Genomic DNA, 26,019 nt, shown 5'->3' on the forward strand with positions numbered 1-26,019 from the left:
ACAAACGGTAAAGTGGACCACGGCTCAATGTCAGTCCCATTCTCTGCTCGTAACTAGTGTCACGGGTCGCAAAGCGTGAGGCCGGGGCGTGTCCTCCTGTCCTCCGTAAGATGTTGTCCGGGACTGTAGCAAATGGTAGGGACACTCGAAACGAGCTAATCAAGAGGTCGGGAATCAGATACGCCGAGACGAGAGGAAGTCGTTGAATGTAAGTGAGATTTATACAAAGGAATTATATTACATAAGTGGGGTCATAGCGTAGAGGATGGGATTGTTTTACAATTTGGGATGACCCCGTAACACTAGAGAAGAAAAGGAGAAGGACTTTGTGGTCGATCTGTAATTCAACTGGATCCGTAGAACCACCATGCGTACGTGCAGGACTTGCAGAGAATCATATACATACGGTCAGCTTACAAATAAAGATAAGGGCAGGATAAATTTGAATGTGTCAGTATGCAAATCAGCATGCGCACAGAATCATCAAGTTCGCTGTCAGTATTCAAATAAGGTTGTATTATATAGAGCATGACATCGTTTAGATGGAATAGAATATGAAATGGAATACAGGTGCCGCATCCTACATGTTTCAGTTTCGATTGTTTGTGTTCCCGTGGGTTTTATAAACAATTCGGCAGTAGCAGTGTTTTATCCATTTTCGTATCATTTGATTTACTCAATCTGATTATTCGTCATTTTCACTGAAGCGAGCATCCTGGCACCAGTTGTTTTCAGTATACTCCGCCTCTCGATATTTCAAACGACATAAGAGTAGAAAAAGTCTGCTCTCGGGATGTGAAGAGATTAATGTGGTTTGCTTCTTATTATGTCATGATAGAAAGAAGTACATGTAATATGATAATGGCCGTGCATTTTCTGAAGTTATACAATACTTTAAAGACCAAACCGAGGCTGTAACCAAAATCATCTCGTACAATATCAGACTGGTGAAATGATTGTTTATCCAAATGGTAATACCGATCAGCCGCAAGAAAATCCTCCTCTTCGTTATTTAGCCATTTCGAATAATTGTAAACATACCATGGATGTATCTTTGGAATGCGAGAAACTTTCTGGAGAAAATGAAACGCTGAAAACAACTGGATTGTTCCTTTTGAGATTCAGAAACTTCGTGAGTTTCTTCGGCGTCTACGTGACCATGGCGATTCTCGTTTCGGGTGTTTTCGGTAATCTTCTCTCGATTGTTGTATTCGTGCGATTACGTAAGCGTCAAGTGGTAACGGCGACGTATCTGGCGCCACTGGCCGTGTACGATCTTACTAATCTCAGTATTGGTATCACTGGTTGGTTGGATCAAGGAGTTTATGCCCTTTCGGGAGGAAGAATAATCATCGAGGAGGCAGTTTCAGACGCCCACTGCAAAATCATGATGTACCTTTGGCTGTCGTGCGGGCTGATGTCGACATGGACTTTGATTGTTTATTGTGCAGAGCGATGCCTGGCTGTTTGGGCGCCATTAAAACTTGTTTCCATAGCAACCTCTTCACGAAGATTGCGCCTTCTTTCGGTCGATATTATAATGTCTTTGATTCTTGGCATTGCTGTCGTCCCATCTTGTAAGCTCGTCCCCAGTGCTAAGGAATCGGGGCGGAATATCTGTCTCCCAATTCCCGAGAAAACATGGGAATTCTCACTAATGGCAATTGCAATTGTCGGAATGTATCTATGTTTGCCTATAATTTTAGTTGTGTTGTTAAACTGCCTCATTATTACCGGCGTTTCTCGTGCAAACGAGGCGTTTCCTGGGGCCAGCGAGACGGCCGAGCCGGAACTTCGGACACAAACACCAACTAAAATGATTCAAAAGGGACAAAGGGAAAGACTAATCATACGAAATTTGGTCTTGCTTTCGGGCGCCTATCTGGTTGCCATGGTGCCATTCTGTATCCTAGCAACCATGCAAATGGTTGGCGATTTCTACCGATGGCGCAGTGTAGATGCTGATTACATAGAAATTATCCACGAAATGGCAGATTTTGCGTTCACTTTTCACTACACGAATTATAGTATCAACTATCTAATCTACGTCTGCTCCCTGGATTTCTATCGGGTGGAATGCCGGAAATTGTTCTGCTGCGCTAGGAAAAGGAAACACAAAAAGTCCATGAGTTCCAGGACAGCATCTCTCACTTTTCAGCGGTATTGAGGCATGTAAATGGGCGCCGCGCCGCGGTGGAGTATCGCCCGAGTCTCTCACAAGCGGTCATGATGTTCCTGGTTCGAACCTACTGAATGGTTCCTCGATCGGCGTCCGTCGTCCGACGTCTGTATCCTGTTCCCAAAATAGTGGCACGTTTCTTAACGGCTAGGGCTATGAACTTGAAACTTTTACACAAACCCCTTGGTCAGGCAACCTCTGACATTGAATTTCGGTCCGATCAGATATTCGACTTTGCCACCAGGGGGCCAAAACTGAAAAAGTAAAAGTGCACTATATCGCTTATTGGTGACTTGTTTTTGAAAATATGAAATTTGTGCTCACCGTATAGATATTTGGTAGACAATTCATACTGGTAAAAAAACATAGCCAAATGGAAATTTTATGCCAAGTAGGTCAAGTCAAAAACCCATGTGACATAAAATACCGTATGGTGGTTAGATGTACCCACGATATCAGATTAGTGGAACTCGGGCAAGTTGTTAAGCAATAATCGCATTTTTAATGTTTTCAGATTTGGCCCCAGGTGGCCAAGCTGTGAATCAGATCGAACCGAACTTCGGTCCCTGGGATCACCTGACTTAAGGAATTAATACCGAGCTGGCGGTCATTGGTTGTATAATCAAGACCGCTCGGGTAGACCGAAAATGCAGTCCAAAACCCGAGGCGCTTCGCCGAGGGTTTTGGACGTAATTTGAGGTCTACCCGAGCGGTCTTGATTATACAACCAATGACCGACAGCGAGGTATTAATTTCTATTCTAAAAGGTTTCAAAATTAAACAAATTAAATACGATTTGAAAGGTATATATGTTCCGTTTTCGTCAAAGAATGATCCAGCCTGGTGTCCGGAACTCCGCCATATTGTTGCTTGTGAAGATGACGTCACGCAGCAAGGGAATTCCCAGTCAAGTGTCGTGATTTCCCGAGGCTCCTGCTTCTGCTAGCTCGATTTCTACCATTTCCTCGTCTTTGACCTCTTCTGAATCCTGACTGACGACCTCGAAAGAGTCCTCGGGTATCCTCCCTACTTCACAAATCCCAATATCGGGGAATACTTCAAAATCTCGTGTTCTTGACATTGTTTTGTGGGGCTGAGTCGTTGCTTCTTGGTGAAAATAATTCGTCTGCTAAAATTCAGAATTTTATACCTACCCAGGCGGTCATTGGTTACGATACCAAGACCGCTCCGATCAAAACGAGGCGTAATGTATTTTGTATTAGAAACAATGATATACTGTGACTAAGGCCTTATATATGGTAACATACATGTTTACCAAAGTGAAAAATAACACAGTCTGTCCTCCGCGTCCGACTTGATATATTGGTCACAGGAATGACCTTATCTGATCCCGAGGACCATTCTTTTGACCATTTTACTGGATGCCTCAAATGAACGAAAAAAATAAAGCTTTATGAGCGAGTTTTTATAATATTCAGACGGTGGGTGATATACGACCGTCTCAGATTTACCTGAATTCTTTTTTGATGAAAAGCCTATGGGTAATAGAAAATTTCCAAAATTCCAGGTCCGTTAAAGGAACAGCTCCTTCCATCAAAGACTGACATGTATCAAAACAAAGCTGGGCAGTCATCGGCGCATTGATATATTTCTACTTCAAAAGCTATTTTTTAAGAAGTCCAATTTTGACCCTCAAAACAGGGACCATTCCAGAGGCCCTAGAAAAAAAACGTTCTTTTTAGGGACCTGGAATTTTGGGATTTTTCTATCTACTACCAGAGGAAGGAAAACAACCACCGGTGTAATGTTTTTGAGTGTTTCTATTTTTGAGTGTTTCCCCTCATTGTTTGGGAACGCTAAAAGATAGATTGACAAGTTTTTCTGTGTTTCCCCCTATTGAGAAGTCATGGTCTCTCTAGCTGCCTATTGTTTGGAAACACTGACACATGGGAAACAACCACAGATGTTACACCGGGACCGAAATAAACCCATTAAAGTACGTCTATTTCTTGAATGCTGGGAGAAATGTAATTTTCGCATGTCCCATCTACTTATGTTTTACTTAAGGAAGAAGAAGTTATGTTGAGGTTTATAGTTGTTGAGAGGACTTTAGAATTTATTACAGGCCAACCCTCTGGTGCGAAATAAAGGTTCATTACCCCATGCCCAGCTGTAGCTGGACCCTATTATTTTTTCAATTATTGCGGAGGGCTATATCGCAATTTTTGATTAAAGAATATATTATTGGGGCAGGGGCTTAGAATGTTTGGCATGCATTTATGGCAATATTGTTTATTTCTGACAAGCATGATTAAATGCCAACTTTGACATAATATAGTATTATTAAATACCCTGGTATTCTGACTTCTCTGTGCCGGTGTAATGTTTTTGAGTGTTTCTGTTTTTGAGTGTTTCCCCTCATTGTTTGGGAAAGCTCAAAAATAGATTGACAAGTTTTTCTGTGTATCCCCCCTATTGAAAAGTCGTGGTCTCTCTAGCTGCCTATTGTTTGGAAACAATGACACATGGGAAACAACCACAGATGTTACACCGGGTTGAATTTATAGACCACCTTCCTCTCCTGCAGATGGGTGTTATATCTATCACACCAAGGTTCAGCCAGTGTTGGGGAAGTTCCAAGCAAAGAAGCTGCAGTTACATGTAGAAAGTTTGTCATTTTCCATTGGGATTCCACAGAATCAAAGAAGTTCCTTCGATTCCTGCATGTTGTTTACATATACCAGCAGTATACACCATACTAAAATCGAGTGCTTGACATCGGATCTTCCAACTCCATTTAAATGGTTTACAGGTACTCATCAGTGTGCAGTATCTCTATAAATGATGATGTGTTTCTGATATAGAGGAGTATTTTGAACTCTCTCTCATCAGTCTCAAGTTGATATTTAAAGCTTTTATAAAATCAATCTACATTGGTTGTACAATGCAGATCCTTAAGTTGTCATCACCTTGAACTGTCATGATTCTTTCTGATGAACAGAGCTGAAAATCAACCTTAATCTTCTGTTTTAAGAACAGCTCGAATCAATACGGGAACAACAAGATCTTGTTTTAATCTGACACAAAGCATTTTTATTCAATACAATGCAAACACTGTTAATACATTTAATGTACAACCACATAATACACTGCAGAAGATGAAGTCTTCAGAAAAGGAATAACAAGTTCATGTTTGTTCTCGCCCTAGAAATCTATCTGTCCAAATTAACTGAGAACATAACATTGTTTTAATCATTCTCTCCGTCATTGAAACAAGTGAAGCAAGCGTAACAAACCTGACTGCAGGCCCACTGATGAATACACCAAAACTATCACCTTAAATATACTGTTAACCAATCTTTTCCATGAAGAATTAGTTTACTTTTGAAAAACAATTTTAGGTAATTTCACAGTCACTGGCAAAACCATTCAAGTTGCTGCTAACCAAGAAGTAGAGGTTATTATAGTTAATGACTCTCTTAAACTTTCTTTTTATTGTCATCTTATTGTCATATTCATTGTTATTTTATGATATAGTTTGATAATATTATTTTCAAAGACATCCCTGGCTGACAGTCTTATTACGTTCACATATTTTGTCAGGAGAGGCTTTTCATTTCAACAACATTAATAATTCCCGTTCGAACAGTATGATTATGAAACGAGCTACATGTCAAAAATTATATCTAAAATATCCACAAACACAGGCCACAACAAAGTGGGTCTAAGACTCACCAGATCCACTCGTTAATTTTCTCCGGAGAAAATCAACTCGTGTAATCTGGTGACTCAGTTCACACAAAAGCCGATTGAAAGTATCAAAGTCAATGTACAACCTTGTCACAAGCACGTAAATTTTCACGGGGAAAAACACACACATGCGCAGTAAACCAGTTGGAATCTGCGCAAAACAGGTGACGTCACGACATAAATTAAGCTGATTCGTTTCAACCCCGATGTACAGTACATCGAGGATGAAACGAATCGCCTTTATTTCCGTATAACACACGTCGCTAGGGAATAATAAATAGACCCGAACAAAAATATAAAAAAGACAAAAAAACATTATGCAAAGTTACAGCAGGATTGGTTAGAGAAATTTGAAATAAATAGGCCTAAATGACAGGGATCAGAAACGAATTTACAAAATTAATAACATGGGCTGCGACCTCACTATCATCATAGCAACATAAATTTGTCCTCATAATTTTAATTTACAAGTGTAGTGAAATCCAGAGATGAAAAAGACTCGCTCGAGGTTGCACAAAATGTTTACATGACAAAATAAAATGATTTTCATCCGCAACAGAATTATCAGTATAGAAAGAACAAAATATTTCCTGTTGCCACCACATGACCGCAAATATACTTGTGCGTGACGTAATTCATCAGTATAAAGATATGGAATATTCTCCTTACATTTATACAGGTCCATTGCCGACGAAAGATACATAGGCCTGGTTGTGTATTTTTAAACAACTACCAATACTTATACTATCTCTTCATAGTTAGCCATAAACATAAAATCAAACGCTAAGAAGAAGAAGAAGATCAAACAACACGTTCAGAAAAAAAGTTTACGGATGAACCAGAAGAAGAAGAACAAACATGCAATAAAAAGCCGCCCATTCCTTGAAGGACGTGACAGTGGAAGCTGCTGGATTTGACGGTGTCGATGATCCTATGGAGGAACTCACGCTTGCAGATGGTGCTACTGATCCTGTGGCACTGGCAGTGCCCGCGCCTGTTGTTGCCGAAGGTGCCACGGTCGCGGTCGCGGTCGCGGTCGCGGCCGCGGTCGTGGTCGCGGTCGTGGCCAGCTTGCCAGCTTGGGCGCCTAAAAATGAAATATTTAAATTCTTATTCATTGAGATGCGTCCTTTCTCATCGATTTCACTCTGTTTCCAAACGCATCTTTTGGACCTAAATCGTAGAGAATTGAGGGCATTTCGTAGTGCGGCTCGTTGGAAAAGAGCAGGCGCCCCTAGAGAGCCATGAAACGGGTCGTACTTATCATTTACATATCAATCTATCATCATCAAAACTGTCAACTTTTTGCCGAGCTCACCACGGTAAGAAAGGTATCGGTTGGCCAAAGAAAAATACGTGCTTGGTGCGAGAGGAAAAGACTACACAAAAGAAATTGTAATTGTAATTGGAGTGTGTTACAAAGGTAAGCCAATACCTTACCCACCGGGCTCACTGGGTATTCAAGTCAGTCTAAATATGAATTCTAATGCCCAATATCTTTGCATATCGGACTGAAATAAGTGACTTTACTTACCGGTTGCCACGACGGCAATCACCAACAGGAATACGCCGATCTGCACCATTGTTGATCAACTAGCTCTGGAAAATAAGAAAGTTGAGATGACGTCACAGTGAATGAATGGAATTTACATTTCAAATTCCAAAAATATCGGTAATCGCTATATTCATTGGCATTAGCTCGATAGTTCAGTATTACGTTTAGGCCTCTCGACCACCATGGAAGCTATTTCGTAGCAGGGGCAAAAATATGAGTTGGGGGTAAAGTACCGAGCGGACAGTCATGACATTGCCCACAGGTAACCATGACGGACAGTCTGCCTTCTATTTTTGCATTTAAGTCACGCTACACAACACAGCCCGTGCAATAATCTTTACAGATTGGGCAGATATGGGAGAAATAATCACGACTTGTACCCTAAATCAGGCGTATAGAGCTACAAAACACTGATTTATCTACTTATTCAGGACAGCTTAAATCTATACAGATGTGCTTAAGTTATCAGCTAGAAATACGAAACAGCGAATCCACGTCAGGTGCTATAGAACACATGAAATATTCGCTGTTGAATCCGTGCCTGTGTTTTCAAATTTGTTGTTGTTGTCTGCTAGCGCTTTGGTAACCAAAGTGGACAGTGTCTTGCTCACACTGTCCGAATCGATCCTCACATTATAGACGGTGTTCGCAGGAAACAACTGTCATTTGCACATTGATGCGACCACTGTAAACCAGCGGCCTGGAATTTAATCGCATGCGACGACAATCACAATTGGTTTAATTGTGGGACCTGTGAGAACCCCATTTCTGCAGATAATAGGCGAGTCGATGCTGGTGACGCGGTTTACGTCCGTTCTTAGGGCTTGTTGTGGGCCTGACTAGATGAATTATCATTCCCGCTTTTGATTGTTGGAATTTGATTGTGACCCGTTCGTCAAATTATTTTTTAAGTGTGAAGTTTCAGCGGATACGAACTGATGTAACATTTTATAGAAGGCTTAACTTTCGTATACAAGTGCATCGTGTTCGTGTGTAAATACCATTAAATAGAAATAAACATTACCCCTGTACAGAAACTAGCCATGCCAATAACGTGGTGAAAAGTGGCCTATAGAGTAAATCTATCGGTGTTAATCTATCGGTGTTTACGACAGCAATGTTAACATTTATATCCAATGTAGATTTACGTATAACAAAAGAGCGTTCATCGAATAATAAAATATATTTTTAGTACAAGAAATCAATGCCTTTTGTCAGTTTTATGCCTTCAAGTTGTGGGTTCACAATTTTGAATGTGTTCCAGCTCATCAAAAGAACAGGGTTTTGTCTAGAATCACGGTTTTCCGAGTTTCTCCTTGCCAACACTGTCAGGAACCCCCCCCCCCCCCCCATCCTATCCACCTAGCCAACACCCAGACAGAGGTTACCAAATGACAGAGCTGAGAGAGCCCAAACATCTGAGGAATCCATGCAACAGCAAAAACTTTGGCAAATATGCTGAAGGGAACGATGCAATATAATCTTTCGGGCTTGGTCACCCGCCTACCCCCCCCCCCTGACATGGCCCTTCCCAGCCCTAGTGTCCCTAATTGAACCATCCAAAGCTAGGGATCTTAGGCCATAAAGTGGACAAATAAAGCAAGAAGTTATCAAAGGGCAGTCATTCTCATATCTTCAAAGATCACTTGAGGTCCAGCTTTTCATGTATGTTGATGTTTGGACATATATTCTCTCCTCAAATCCACTTGGGACGCCAATTTGGACCCCATGTGGACATGGAAAAATTTTCAATTTTCCCAATGGCATGTGTTTCAGTATACTCAGTATGATGCTGCCATCTGCAGGAGCTATCGGCAAACTAAATATGCAAACTCTATGTGATTCAAAACGGCCACAGAAGTCGGCCAATTTTCATGTTTTCTTAGAATTTACATTAGGAAAAATTGCAATACACGTGGTATTTTCAACCCATATGTGGACATGGAAAAATTTTCACCAATCAACTCAAAATTTTTGGCCCGAAAATGCCTTGATAGTCATAGAATCACATACGCTATCGGCAACTAGGCTTTAATTACACAGAAAGCCGTGAGATGTCTCTCACCTCGATCTGCTATAGAAAACGTATGCTTGGCTCTGGAAGGGAGTTTGGCGCATGCGCAGCTAAAAGGTTGGGAATTGGTGGTAATGAGCGGATACGAACTGATGTAACATTTTATAGAAGGCTTAACTTTCGTATACAAGTGCATCGTTTTCGTGTGTAAATACCATTAAATAGAAATAAACATTACCCCTGTACAGAAACTAGCCATGCCAATAACGTGGTGAAAAGTGGCCTATAGAGTAAATCTATCGGTGTTAATCATCTATCGGTGTTTACGACAGCAATGTTAACATTTATATCCAATGTAGATTTACGTATAACAAAAATCTCATATTCACTTTTTGAAAAACATGGCCTAGTCCCGCCTTTAGCAACAGTCATTATGAACGAAACTTGAACAACAATCAAGAATTAGGAAAGGAATTAGCTGAAATGAAACCTACCTGCCTGTATAAAGTGTTGCTGGCTGAAAGGTTATTCGAAAAGGTTGTCGATCTTTTTGTTACGAAAACCTCGAATTTCAGAATGGTACTCGTCTCTAATTGATTGAAACGGTAAGCTGTGAAATCTCTAGGCAAATCCTGCTCCTGGTTGCACGAAAGTCTGAATACGTCTGACCACTCAGTTCGAGAGACAACTGTAATTAACGATTGAAGAATATTTATATATATTTTAAACATCAAATTCAACACTACACCCGCTTTTATTCTCCATTGTCATATCAAATCGGAAGGAAAAAGGCGACCAATGAGTGACCAATCCTAGCAAGGGCGCCGTGATGACGTCACACGTGCCATGAAGACGAGGGCAATAACGTGCCATGTTGACAAGAACAATAACGTGCCTTGACGACAAGGTCAATAATCACACAGATAAACAGGTTTCCCCTAAGGTCACTAACCTGTATTAAAAGAAAATAGTTCAGTTTGAGATCAATGCGTGGTCTCACCATACCAGTTGAATGGTATTTTCCAATTCAGATATAATTTTTGAGAATAAAGGTGTGTTTAAAACGAAGAAAATGATGAAGTTTCAATCCAATTGGCTTACTTATGGACGTAGAGGTGTAACAGTTTGTAATCTAACTCCTCCGTCATTTTAGATCGGATGACAACAAAACTCAGTCAAATTGAAAATATGTTATTTTGTTCACTTCTTCTTTCTATATCACCCACAGAAAAAAGGGACTTTAATTCCTAAGGAATCAGTGTCCACATTGGACTTTAGTCCCTGTTCAGTGGACAATAACAACTAGAGGTCAATGTCCGACGGACTTTCATACCTAGTACTAGGAGATCCCCGGACTTTCACCTCTAGCTGTATCCGGGGACAATTTCAACTGGGGACATTTTCCACTAGGACACCGGGCTGGATTTATAGACCACCTTCCTCTCCTGCAGATGGGTGTTATATCTATCACACCAAGGTTCAGCCAGTGTTGGGGAAGTTCCAAGCAAAGAAGCTGCAGTTACATGTAGAAAGTTTGTCATTTTCCATTGGGATTCCACAGAATCAAAGAAGTTCCTTCGATTCCTGCATGTTGTTTACATATACCAGCAGTATACATCATACTAAAATCGAGTGCTTGACATCGGATCTTCCAACTCCATTTAAATGGTTTACAGGTACTCATCAGTGAGCAGTATCTCTATAAATGATGATGTGTTTCTGATATAGAGGAGTATTTTGAACTCTCTCTCATCAGTCTCAAGTTGATATTTAAAGTTTTTATAAAATCAATCTACATTGGTTGTACAATGCAGATCCTTAAGTTGTCATCACCTTGAACTGTCATGATTCTTTCTGATGAACAGAGCTGAAAATCAACCTTAATCTTCTGTTTTAAGAACAGCTCGAATCAATACGGGAACAACAAGATCTTGTTTTAATCTGACACAAAGCATTTTTATTCAATACAATGCAAACACTGTTAATACATTTAATGTACAACCACATAATACACTGCAGAACATGAAAACTTCAGAAAAGGAATAACAAGTTCATGTTTGTTCTCGCCCAAGAAATCTATCTGTCCAAATTAACTGAGAACATAACATTGTTTTAATCATTCTCTCCGTCATTGAAACAAGTGAAGCAAGCGTAACAAACCTGACTGCAGGCCCACTGATGAATACACCAAAACTATCACCTTAAATATACTGTTAACCAATCTTTTCCATGAAGAATTAGTTTACTTTTGAAAAACAATTTTAGGTAATTTCACAGTCACTGGCAAAACCATTCAAGTTGCTGCTAACCAAGAAGTAGAGGTTATTATAGTTAATGACTCTCTTAAACTTTCTTTTTATTGTCATCTTATTGTCATATTCATTGTTATTTTATGATATAGTTTGATAATATTATTTTCAAAGACATCCCTGGTTGACAGTCTTATTACGTTCACATATTTTGTCAGGAGAGGCTTTTCATTTCAACAACATTAATAATTCCCGTTCGAACAGTATGATTATGAAACGAGCTACATGTCACAAATTATATCTAAAATATCCACAAACACAGGCCACAACAAAGTGGGTCTAAGACTCACCAGCTCCACTCGTTAATTTTCTCCGGAGAAAATCAACTCGTGTAATCTGGTGACTCAGTTCACACAAAAGCCGATTGAAAGTATCAAAGTCAATGTACAACCTTGTCACAAGCACGTAAATTTTCACGGGGAAAAACACACACATGCGCAGTAAACCAGTTGGAATCTGCGCAAAACAGGTGACGTCACGACATAAATTAAGCCGATTCGTTTCAACCCCGATGTACAGTACATCGAGGATGAAACGAATCGCCTTTATTTCCGTATAACACACGTCGCTAGGGAATAATAAATAGACCCGAACAAAAATATAAAAAAGACAAAAAACATTATGCAAAGTTACAACAGGATTGGTTAGAGAAATTTGAAATAAATAGGCCTAAATGACAGGGATCAGAAACGAATTTACAAAATTAATAACATGGGCTGCGACCTCACTATCATCATAGCAACATAAATTTGTCCTCATAATTTTATTTACAAGTGTAGTGAAATCAAGAGATGAAAAAGACTCGCTCGAGGTTGCACAACATTTGTACATGATAAAATAAAATGATTTTCATCCTCAACAGAATTATCAGTATAGAAAGAACAAAATATTTCCTGTTGCCACCACATGACCGCAAATATACTTGTGCGTGATGTAATTCATCAGTATAAAGATATGGAATATTCTCCTTACATTTATACAGGTCCATTGCCGACGAAAGATACATAGGCCTGGTTGTGTATTTTTAAACAACTACCAATACTAATACTATCTCTTTATAGTTAGCCATAAACATAAAATCAAACGCTAAGAAGAAGAAGAAGATCAAACAACACGTTCAGAAAAAAAGTTTACGGATGAACCAGAAGAAGAAGAACAAACATGCAATAAAAAGCCGCCCATTCCTTGAAGGACGTAACGGTGGAAGCTGCTGGATTTGCCGGTGTCGATGATCCCGCGCTTGGAGATGGTGTTGCTGATCCTGTGGTTGTCGATGGTGCCACGGACGTGGTCGCGGCCGCGGTCGCGGACGTGGTCGCGGCCGCGGTCACGGTCGTGGTCGACGCTTGGGCGCCTAAAAATGAAATATTTAAATTCTTATTCATTGAGATGCGTCCTTTCTCATCGATTTCACTCTGTTTCCAAACGCATCTTTTGGACCTAAATCGCAGAGAATTGAGGGCATTTCGTAGTGCAGCTCGTTGGAAAAGATGAAACGGGTCTACTTATCATTTACATATCAATCTATCATTATCAGAACTGTCAACTTTTTGCCGGGCTCACCACGGTAAGAAAGGTATCGGTTGGCCAAAGAAAAATACATGCTTTGTGGGAGAGGAAAAAGACTACACAAAAGAAACAGACAAAAGATCATTTCATTTTGAGGCGCTTTGAGGCCCTCTTTTTTTATCCGATTGTCCTCCTCCAACACTGTAATTGGAGTGTGTTACAAAGGTAAGCCAATACCTTACCCACCGGGCTCACTGGGTATTCATATCAGTCTAAATATGAATTCTAATGCCCATTATCTTTGCATATCGGACAGAAATAAGTGACTTTACTTACCGGTTGCCACGACGGCAATCACCAACAGGAATACGCCGATCTGCACCATTGTTGATCAACTCGCTCTGGAAAATAAGAAAGTTGAGATGACGTCACAGTGAATGAATGAAATTTACATTTCAAATTCCAAAACTATCGGTAATCTCTATATTCATTGGCATGAGCTCGATAGTTCAGTATTACGTTTAGGCCTCTCGACCACCATGGAAGCTATTTCGTAAGGGTCGATGGAATTAATAATTGCAATTACATGGAAAACCATTTGATAAGACCGTAGAACAATGGGAATTTAGGCCAAGATGGGAGCGGGCTTTGTTTAAAGACAATAGACTGTGTCTTGGGCTGGGCCTTAATTCTTTCAACTGCAGGGGCAAAAATATGAGTTGGGGGTAAAGATACCGAAAACACATTCAGTTATATTTTCCTATCATGACTTGTCAACTATGTTAAATGTGTCTTTAGATATCAAAAGATTTCAAGCAATTCCATTCAACGTGGTCTCATAAGAAAACCGACTGAGTTACCGGTGCAATGTTTTTGAGTGTTTCTGTTTTTGAGTGTTTCCCCTCATTGTTTGGGAACGCTCAAACATAGATTGACAAGTTTTTCTGTGTATCCCCCCTATTGAAAAGTCGTGGTCTCTCTAGCTGTCTATTGTTTGGAAACACTGACACATGGGGAACAACCACGGATGTTACACCGGTCCGAGTCGCCGGATCAGCACGAGATGATTTTCTACAACATGAATGCTCGAGACCGCAGGTAGAGTAAATGGGGAGATCCAGATTATTGCAAAAGAGTACTAGTCAGCCTCATTCACTACATGTGTAACCATAGCGGACAGTCATGACAGTGCCCACAGGTACCATGGCGGACAGTCTGCCTTCTATTTTTGCATTTAAGTCACACTACACAACACAGCCCGTGCAATAATCTTTACAGATTGGGCAGATATGGGAGAAATAAGCACGACTTGTACCCTAAATCAGGAGTATAGAGCTACAAAACACTGATTTATCTGCTTATTCAGGACAGCTTAAATCTATACAGATGTGCTTAAGTTATCAGCTAGAAAAACGAAACAGCGAATCCACGTCAGGTGTTATAGAACACAGGAAATGTTCGCTGTTGAACCCGTGCCTGTGTTTTCAAATTTGTTGTTGTTGTCTGCATGCTAGCGCTTTGGTAACCAAAGTGGACAGTGTCTTGCTCACACTGTCCGAATCGATCTCCACATTATAGACGGTGATCGCAGAAACAACTGTCATTTGCACATTGATGCGACCACTGTAAACCAGCGGCCTGGAATTTAATCGCATGCGACGACAATCACAATTGGTTTAATTGTGGGACCTGTGAGAACCCCATTTCTGCAGATTATAGGCGAGTCGATGCTGGTGACGCAGTATACGACCGTTCTTAGGGCTTGTTGTGGGCCTGACTAGATGAATTATCATCCCCGCTTTTGATTGTTGGAATTTGATTGTGACCCGTTCGTCAAATTATTTTTTAAGTGTGAAGTTTCAGCGGATACGAACTGATGTAACATTTTATAGAAGGCTTAACTTTCGTATACAAGTGCATCGTTTTCGTGTGTAAATACCATTAAATAGAAATAAACATTACCCCTGTACAGAAACTAGCCATGCCAATAACGTGGTGAAAAGTGGCCTATAGAGTAAATCTATCGGTGTTATTCTATCGGTGTTTACGACAGCAATGTTAACATTTATATCCAATGTAGATTTACATATAACAAAAATCTCATATTCACTTTTTGAAAAAAATGGCCCAGTCCCGCCTTTAGCAACAGTCATTATGAACAAAACTTGAACAACAATCAAGAATTAGGAAAGGAATTAGCTGAAATGAAACCTACCTGCCTGTATAAAGTGTTGCTGGCTGAAAGGTTATTCGAAACGGTAAGCTGTGAAATCTCTACTTTCCTTTCGCAAATTCTGCTCCTGGTTGCACGAAAGTCTGAATACGTCTGACCACTCAGTTCGAGAGACAACTGTTATTAACGATTGAGGAATATATATATATATTCTAAACATCAATTTCAACACCACAGCCCCTTTTATTCTCCATTGTCATATCAAATCGGAAGGAAAATGGCGGCCACTGAGTGACCAATCCTAGCAAGGGCGCGGTGATGACGTCACACGTGCCATGACGACGAGGGCAATAACGTGCCATGTTGACAAGGAGAATAATCACACAGATAAACAGGTTTCCCACAAGGTCCCGCGCCTGTATTAAACGAAAATAGTTCAGTTTGAGATCAATGCGTAGTCTCACCATACCAGTCGAGATTAGTACCAGCCGAAACCATTTATTTAAAAAAATGACCAGGGGCCATTGTCCTCACCGTATAGATATTTGGTAGACAATTCATACTGGTAAAAAAACATAGCCAAATGGAAATTTTATGCCAAGTAGGTCAAGTCAAAAACCCATGTGACATAAAATACCGTATGGTGGTTAGATGTACCCACGATATCAGATTAGTGGAACTCGGGCAAGTTGTTAAGCAATAATCGCATTTTTAATGTTTTCAGATTTGGCCCCAGGTGGCCAAGCTGTGAATCAGATTGAACCGAACTTCGGTCCCTGGGATCGCCTGACTAAATGATAACGTACATGTTTACCAAAGTGATTGGCAATTAAGAAACCTGTCCTAGTTAAAGCCTAAAGACCCATTTACGCCATTTGACTTCTGTGACCTTGAAAGGTGTCATTGCGTTGGGTGATTAGGCCAATATAGCACACAAAGATGGTAAATATTACTAGTAATTATGTAATAGTCATTCAAGAGGTGAGAAGTTTGTGTTTTTTAGTAGTAATGATCATACGTGCTGATTGACAAGACTTTTCTTGATGAGGTGTTTGTAAACCCCATACCAAACTGTGTTACTACACCGACCCATACTTGTAGGGAATAAAAAATATACTGCACATGTGGCGTAGGTGTTCCCTAACTTTTTGAGGATAGTGTATATTTTAGGAGATATTATGTGGAAATTTGCAGTGTTCATTTACTTTTAACTGAGGTGGAAACGCACACAGAGCAAACGCCTACGTGCGTCAAGCTGTTTCGCGACAAGTTGCGAAAACACCCTTTACTTAGGTTCAAACTTGTGCGATCATGCATCGCCTCAATAGACATACCCCGATGTGATTTATTATGCAGACTTATGACATGCTGTTTTATTTAAAAAAACAAATTCAAATACTGAAAAAACTCTCTTCTTAGTCCATTGTAGTCGTCTGATAAACATTCCAGATCATGATCATCTCATCTATTGATTTCTTAGACATTATTTGACATCACACATACCAAGCATGAACGGTAGGCCCTTATACAGTATGTACCGACATTAAATTATCTTCATTGTAACAAATAAATAAATATTCACAAATCATAAACTTTATTACAAGGCGTGTATTTCAAAGAGTTTAATAAAAAAAACGTATTCATCGTTTATGGCTCGATATAAAACTGGTCGATATATAAGGTAAAATGGGGTATTTGTAGCCCCGGTCTAATTGTAGCCCCTGGCAATGTTTTTGATTCATATTCCGGTAACCATGATATTATTTAGCCAACACAAGCATGAATATGAAAGAGGTGACTCTTAAGTATCACAACATGAATAGTCTTGGATTATGCAACATGTTATGTAAGAGCTTTGGCTATAAGAAGTAAACAAATCAGACACATGCACAAAAAAAGTTGGGATCGAACTTTTTGCAGGTATGAATTTTCCACACTTACAGAGCATCGATATATTTGAAACTTGGTTCAGGTGATAAGTATTCGAGTGTATAGAATTTTGTATGCAGCATTTGATGTAATTACCAAAATTAAATTTTTCAGAGGCACTTTTCTGACCAAGGTACCCTCGGGGTAATTGTAGCCCCTATAAAAACCTAAATATATCCTGTCATAAATCATGAAGATACCAACAAAATCTCGTCGTCAACCTAGATTGGAATAATATCGGAAGCTTTATCATCAATAAAGATCATAAACTTGTGGAAAAAAATTTATCATTCATAAAAAAACATGCAATTTTAAATTACCCCATTTTACCTTACCAGTTATTATTTCCAATCACAAATGCTTTCAAAGGGAAATAATACAGTCTGTCCTCTGACTTGATATATCGGTCACAGGAATGACCTTATCTGATCCCGAGGACAAAAGACTATTCTACTGGATGCCTCAAATGAACGAAAAAAATAAAGCTTTATGAGCGAGTTTTTATAATATTCAGACAGTGGGTGATATACGACCGTCTCAGATTTACCTGAATTCTTTTTTGATGAAAAGCCTATGGGTAATAGAAAATTTCCAAAATTCCAGGTCCGTTAAAGGAACAGCTCCTTCCATCAAAGACTGACATGTATCAAAATAAAGCTGGGCAGTCATCGGCGCATTGATATATTTCTACTTCAAAAGCTATTTTTAAGAAGTCCAATTTTGACCCTCAAAACAGGGACCATTCCAGAGGCCCTAGGGAAAAAAACGTTCTTTTTAGGGAGCTGGAATTTTGGGATTTTTCTATCTACTACCAGAGGAAGGAAAACAACCACCGGGACCGAAATAAACCCATTAAAGCACGTCTATTTCTTGAATGCTGGGAGAAATGTAATTTTCGCATGTCCCATCTACTTATGTTTAACTTAAGGAAGAAGAAGTTATGTTGAGGTTTATAGTTGTTGAGAGGACTTTAGGATTTATTACAGGCCAACCCTCTGGTGCGAAATAAAGGTTGATTACCCCATGCCCAGCTGTAGCTGAACCCTATTATTTTTTCAATTATTGCGGAGGGATATATCGCAATTTTTGATTAAAGAATATATTATTGGGGCAGGGGCTTAGAATGTTTGGCATGCATTTATGGCAAATATTATTGTTTACTAGCATTGTACCCGTGGCGCAGGCAGGTTCAAATGGGCTATACCTTGAATAGATTGAATTGCAATGAAAATCTAATGCAATATCAAAGGAGCCATATCGAAGAGACAAATTAAACCAACCATTTGTCCACAGACTCGGACCTAGCTGTGGCGTGCTGTATGCGTGCATATAAAAGTATATCAGTTGGTCCGATAGAGATGATGAGGCAATGCCTCGTTCCTTAGTCAGCAATGCCCCTTTTTATACGGAGAAGAAGGAGTACCCAGATAGGCATTCACATGTCGGCCTCCAAATGGCTCGAACCAATTGCACTATCACTACTATAACTTTAAAACGCGTGCTCATCCTACATGTAGCCAGGTCTCGGGCAAGGCACTTACTCGACAGGCAAGCTAGAAGTTCAGCACCGTGAGCAGCTCCTTGATAAGGCCATTTCAGGTTCAGCGCGCCTCTTCAGATCAAGTATTGAAAGCTGTGGTGAGCACATAAACAGACCATGGTAACCTTCATTATCAAGGGCTAGCTCTGGCTAACACAGCACCCATAAACAATAGACCACCAATGTGACCCCAGCTCCTTATTGCGGGAAAACCCAAGTCCAGCAACCGAAAGTACCAAAAATACATTTTTGTTTACATTTGAACTGCATACATACGTTTGTTTACAATTTCTTTCCCGGCGAAATCTCGAACATCAGGTGACCTGCAATCGTAGATTGAAAATAACATTAACCTTAGTTCAGCAGGTCAACAGGTACAGGCTGTTCCAATCATCCCCCTACAGCCAGCTGTTCAACAGGTAATGTTAGCCACCCCACAGGGAGTGCAGGTAATTGATTAAGCCCCTGCATAACTAAACAGCAATGACTTGGCTTCTGTGAGTGGTAAGGAGAATTGACAGTGTCCGATTAAAAATCCCTCATTACTGCTCCGCTGAAGTAAATTTCCGAAAATAAACATAACGTTGCATCAGGATAACATATCACCTGCAAACGTGCAAAATATCGAGACGAAACACTACCCCCAAATGGCACTTTATCGAGCCGCCTTATAGTATTATGATATAGATTTCTGACAAGCATCAATGGACAAGCATGATTAAATGCCAACTTTGACATAATATAGTATTATCAAATACCCTGGTATTCTGACTTCTCTGTGCCGGGCTGGATTTATAGACCACCTTCCTCTCCTGCAGATGGGTGTTATATCTATCACACCAAGGTTCAGCCAGTGTTGGGGAAACTCCAAGCAAAGAAGCTGCAGTTACATGTAGAAAGTTTGTCATTTTCCATTGGGATTCCACAGAATCAAAGAAGTTCCTTCGATTCCTGCATGTTGTTTACATATACCAGCAGTATACATCATCCTAAAATCGAGTGCTTGACATCGGATCTTCCAACTCCATTTAAACGGGTTACAGGTACTCATCAGTGAGCAGTATCTCTATAAATGATGATGTGTTTCTGATATAGAGGAGTATTTTGAGCTCTCTCTCATCAGTCTCAAGTTGATATTTAAAGCTTTTATAAAATCAATCTACATTGGTTGTACAATGCAGATCCTTAAGTTGTCATCATCTTGAACTGTCATGATTCTCTCATATAATTATACTGTTAGCCAATCTTTTCCAAGAAGAAGTAGTTTACTTTTGAAAAACAATTTTAGGTAATTTCACAGTCACTGGCAAAACCATTCAAGTTGCTGCTAACCAAGAAGTAGAGGTTATTATAGTTAAGGACTTTCTTAAACTTTCTTTTTATCGTCATCTTATTGTATTATTCATTGTTATTTATGATATAGTTTGATAATATTATTTTCAAAGACATCCCTGGTTGACAGTCTTATTACGTTCACATATTTTGTCAGGAGAGGCTTTTCATTTCAACAACATTAATAATTCCCGTTCGAACATTATGATTATGAAACGAACCACATGTCACAAATTATATTTAGAATATCCACAAACACAGGCCACAACTAAGTGGGTCTAAGACTCACCAGATCCACTCGTTAATTTTCTCCGGAGAAAATCAACTCGTGTAATCTGGTGACTCAGTTCACACAAAAGCCGATTGAAAGTATCAAAGTCAATGTACAACCTTGTCACAAGCACGTAAATTTTCACGGGGAAAAACACACACATGCGCAGTAAATCAGTTGGAATCTGCGCAAAACAGGTGACGTCACGACATAAATTAAGCCGCGTCGTTTTAACCCCCGATGTACAGTACATCGAGGATGAAACGAATCGCCTTTATTTCCGTATGACACACGTCACTAGGGAATAATAAATAGACCCGAACAAAAATATAAAAAAGACATAAAACATTATGCAAAGTTACAACAGGATGGGTAAGAGAAATTTGAAATAAGTAAATGACAGCGATCAGAAACGAATTTACAAAATTAATAACATGGGCTGCGACCTCACTATCATCATAGCAACATAAATTTGTCCTCATAATTTTAATTTACAAGTGTAGTGAAATCCAGAGATGAAAAAGACTCGCTCGAGGTTGCACAACATTTTTACATGACAAAATAAAATGATTTTCATCCTCAACAGAATTATCAGTATAGAAAGAACAAAATATTTCCTGTTGCCACCACATGACCGCAAATATATTTGTGCGTGACGTAATTCATCAGTATAAAGATATGGAATATTCTCCTTACATTTATACAGGTCCATTGCCGACGAAAGATACATAGGCCTGGTTGTGTATTTTTAAACAACTACCAATACTAATACTATCTCTTCATAGTTAGCCATAAACATAAAATCAAACGCTAAGAAGAAGAAGAAGATCAAACAACACGTTCAGAAAAAAAGTTTACGGATGAACCAGAAGAAGAAGAACAAACATGCAATAAAAAGCCGCCCATTCCTTGAAGGACGTTACGGTGGAAGCTGCTGGATTTGCCGGTGTCGTTCCTACGGAGGAACTCACGCTTGCAGATGGTGCTACTGATCCTGTGGCACTGGCAGTGCCCGCGCCTGTGGTTGCCGAAGGTGCCACGGTCGCGGTCGCGGTCGTGGCCGTGGTCGCGGTCGCGGTCGTGGTCGCGGTGGTCGCGGTCGCGGTCGCGGTCGCGGTCGCGGCCGCGGTCGTGGTCGCGGTCGTGGCCGTGGTCGCGGTCGCGGTCGTGGTCCCGTACAAGAGAGCTTGGGCGCCTAAAAATGAAATATTTAAATTCTTATTCATTGAGATGCGTCCTTTCTCATCGATTTCACTCTGTTTCCAAACGCATCTTTTGGACCTAAATCGTAGAGAATTGAGGGCATTTCGTAGTGCGGCTCGTTGGAAAAGAGCAGGCGCCCATAGAAAGCCATGAAACGGGTCGTACATATCATTTACATATCAATCTATCATTATCAAAACTGTCAACTTTTTGCCGGGCTCACCACGGTAAGAAAGGTATCGGTTGGCCAAAGAAAAATACGTGCTTGGTGGGAGAGGAAAAGACTACACAAAAGAAACAGACAAAAGATAATTTCATTTTGAGGCGCTTTGAGGCCCTCTTTTTTGATCCGATTGTCCTCCTCCAACACTGTAATTGGAGTGTGTTACAAAGGTAAGCCAATACCTTACCCACCGGGCTCACTGGGTATTCATATCAGTCTAAATATGAATTCTAATGCCCATTATCTTTGCATATCGGACTGAAATAAGTGACTTTACTGACCTGTTGCCACGACGGCAATCACCAACAGGAATACGCCGATCTGCACCATTGTTGATCAACTAGAAAATAAGAAAGTTGAGATGACGTCACAGTGAATGAATGGAATTTACATTTCAAATTCCAAAAATATCGGTAATCCCTATATTCATTGGCATGAGCTCGATAGTTCAGTATTACGTTTAGGCCTCTCGACCACCATGGAAGCTATTTCTTAAGGGTCGATGGAATTAATATTTGCAATTATAACCATTTGATAAGACCGTAGAACAATGGGAATTTAGGCCAAGATGGGAGCGGGCTTTGTTTAAAGACAATAGACTGTGTCTTGGGCTGGACCTTAATTCTTTCAACTGCAGGGGCAAAAATATGAGTTGGGGGTAAAGTACCGAAAACGCATTCAGTTATATTTTCCTATCATGACTTGTCAACTTTGTTGAATGTGTCTTTAGATATCAAAAGATTTCAAGCAATTCCATTCAACTTGGTCTCATAAGAAAATCGACTGAGTTACCGGTCCGAGTCGCCGGATCAGCACGAGATGATTTTCTACAATATAAATGCTCGACACCGCAGGTAGAGTAAATGGGGTGATCCAGATTATTGCAAAAGAGTACTAGTCAGCCTCATTCACTACATGTGTAACCATAGCGGACAGTCATGACATTGCCCACAGGTAACCATGGCGGACAGTCTGCCTTCTATTTTTGCATTTAAGTCACGCTACACAACACAGCCCGTGCAATAATCTTTACAGATTGGGCAGATATGGGAGAAATAAGCACGACTTGTACCCTAAATCAGGCGTATAGTGCTACAAAACACTTATTTATCTACTTATTCAGGACAGCTTAAATCTATACAGATGTGCTTAAGTTATCAGCTAGAAATACGAAACAGCGAATCCACGCCAGGTGCTATAGAACACATGAAATATTCGCTGTTGAATCCGTGCCTGTGTTTTCAAATTTGTTGTTGTTGTCTGCTAGCGCTTTGGTAACCAAAGTGGACAGTGTCTTGCTCACACTGTCCGAATCGATCCTCACATTATAGACGGTGTTCGCAGGAAACAACTGTCATTTGCACATTGATGCGACCACTGTAAACCAGCGGCCTGGAATTTAATCGCATGCGACGACAATCACAATTGGTTTAATTGTGGGACCTGTGAGAACCCCATTTCTGCAGATTATAGGCGAGTCGATGCTGGTGACGCGGTATACGTCCGTTCTTAGGGCTTGTTGTGGGCCTGACTAGATGAATTATCATTCCCGCTTTTGATTGTTGGAATTTGATTGTGACCCGTTCGTCAAATTATTTTTTAAGTGTGAAGTTTCAGCGGATACGAACTGATGTAACATTTTATAGAAGGCTTAACTTTCGTATACAAGTGCATCGTTTTCGTGTGTAAATACCATTAAATAGAAATAAACATTACCCCTGTACAGAAACTAGCCATGCCAATAACGTGGTGAAAAGTGGCCTATAGAGTAAATCTATCGGTGTTAATCTATCGGTGTTTACGACAGCAATGTTAACATTTATATCCAATGTAGATTTACGTATAACAAAAGAGCGTTCATCGAATAATAAAATATATTTTTAGTACAAGAAATCAATGCCTTTTGTCAGTTTTATGCCTTCAAGTTGTGGGTTCACAATTTTGAATGTGTTCCAGCTCATCAAAAGAACAGGGTTTTGTCTAGAATCACGGTTTTCCGAGTTTTTCCTTGCCAACACTGTCAGGAACCCCCCCCCCCCCCCCATCCTATCCACCTAGCCAACACCCAGACAGAGGTTACCAAATGACAGAGCTGAGAGAGCCCAAACATCTGAGGAATCCATGCAACAGCAAAAACTTTGGCAAATATACTGAAGGGAACGATGCAATATAATATTTCGGGCTTGGTCACCCGCCTACCCCCCCCCCCCCCCTGGCATGGCCCTTCCCAGCCCTAGTGTCCCTAATTGAACCATCCAAAGCTAGGGATCTTAGGCCATAAAGTGGACAAATAAAGCAAGAAGTTATCAAAGGGCAGTCATTCTCATATCTTCAAAGATCACTTGAGGTCCAGCTTTTCATGTATGTTGATGTTTGGACATATATTCTCTCCTCAAATGCACTTGGGACGCCAATTTGGACCCCATGTGGACATGGAAAAATTTTCAATTTTCCCAATGGCATGTGTTTCAGTATACTCAGTATGATGCTGCCATCTGCAGGAGCTATCGGCAAACTAAATATGCAAACTCTATGTGATTCAAAACGGCCACAGAAGTCGGCCAATTTTCATGTTTTCTTAGAATTTACATTAGGAAAAATTGCAATACACGTTGTATTTTCAACCCATATGTGGACATGGAAAAATTTTCACCAATCAACTCAAAATTTTTGGCCCGAAAATGCCTTGATAGTCATAGAATCACATACGCTATCGGCAACTAGGCTTTAGTTACAAAGAAAGCCGTGAGATGTCTCTCACCTCGATCTGCTATAGAAAACGTATGCTTGGCTCTGGAAGGGAGTTTGGCGCATGCGCAGCTAAAAGGTTGGGAATTGGTGGTAATGAGCGGATACGAACTGATGTAACATTTTATAGAAGGCTTAACTTTCGTATACAAGTGCATCGTTTTCGTGTGTAAATACCATTAAATAGAAATAAACATTACCCCTGTACAGAAACTAGCCATGCCAATAACGTGGTGAAAAGTGGCCTATAGAGTAAATCTATCGGTGTTAATCATCTATCGGTGTTTACGACAGCAATGTTAACATTTATATCCAATGTAGATTTACGTATAACAAAAATCTCATATTCACTTTTTGAAAAACATGGCCTAGTCCCGCCTTTAGCAACAGTCATTATGAACAAAACTTGAACAACAATCAAGAATTAGGAAAGGAATTAGCTGAAATGAAACCTACCTGCCTGTATAAAGTGTTGCTGGCTGAAAGGTTATTCGAAAAGGTTGTCGATCCTTTTGTTACGAAAACCTCGAATTTCAGAATGGTACTCGTCTCTAATTGATTGAAACGGTAAGCTGTGAAATCTCTAGGCAAATTCTGCTCCTGGTTGCACGAAAGTCTGAATACGTCTGACCACTCAGTTCGAGAGACAACTGTAATTAACGATTGAGGAATATTTATATATATTTTAAACATCAAATTCAACACCACACCCGCTTTTATTCTCCATTGTCATATCAAATCGGAAGGAAAATGGCGGCCACTGAGTGACCAATCCTAGCAAGGGCGCCGTGATGACGTCACACGTGCCATGAAGACGAGGGCAATAACCTGCCATTTTGACAAGGACAATAACGTGCCTTGACGACAAGGTCAATAATCACACAGATAAACAGGTTTCCCCTAAGGTCACTAACCTGTATTAAACGAAAATAGTTCAGTTTGAGATCAATGCGTGGTCTCACCATACTTGTTGAATGGTATTTTCCAATTCAGATATAATTTTTCTGATATTGAGAATAAAGGTGTGTTTAAAACGAAGAAAATGATGAAGTTTCAATCCAATTGGCTTACTTATGGACGTAGAGGTGTAACAGTTTGTAATCTAACTCCTCCGTCATTTTAGATCGGATGACAACAAAACTTAGTCAAATTGAAAATATGTTATTTTGTTCACTTCTTCTTTCTATATCACCCACAGAAAAAAGGGTCTTTAACTCCTATGGAATCAGTGTCCACATTGGACTTTAGTCCCTGTTCAGTGGACAATAACAACTAGAGGTCAATGTCCGACGGACTTTCACACCTAGTACTAGGAGATCCCCG

General features: G+C 40.1%; 1 protein-coding gene across 1 annotated transcript; it reads right to left on the minus strand.

Moving 5' to 3' along the window:
• Positions 1 to 5,347: 5,347 nt before the first annotated feature.
• Positions 5,348 to 25,404, minus strand: LOC135499595 (uncharacterized). Its single transcript, XM_064790460.1, has 6 exons — positions 25,153 to 25,404; positions 22,230 to 22,288; positions 19,196 to 19,242; positions 9,954 to 10,147; positions 7,425 to 7,489; positions 5,348 to 6,977 (listed from the first exon to the last, which is right to left on the minus strand). The coding sequence occupies exons 1-5, from the start codon at positions 25,387 to 25,389 to the stop codon at positions 7,484 to 7,486; spliced, it is 543 nt and encodes a 180-aa protein (XP_064646530.1). The 5' UTR covers positions 25,390 to 25,404; the 3' UTR covers positions 5,348 to 6,977; positions 7,425 to 7,483.
• Between the last annotated feature and the right edge of the window lie 615 nt (positions 25,405 to 26,019).

The sequence above is a fragment of the Lineus longissimus genome, chromosome 15 (assembly GCF_910592395.1).
Source record: "Lineus longissimus chromosome 15, tnLinLong1.2, whole genome shotgun sequence".
NCBI lineage: Eukaryota > Metazoa > Nemertea > Pilidiophora > Heteronemertea > Lineidae > Lineus > Lineus longissimus.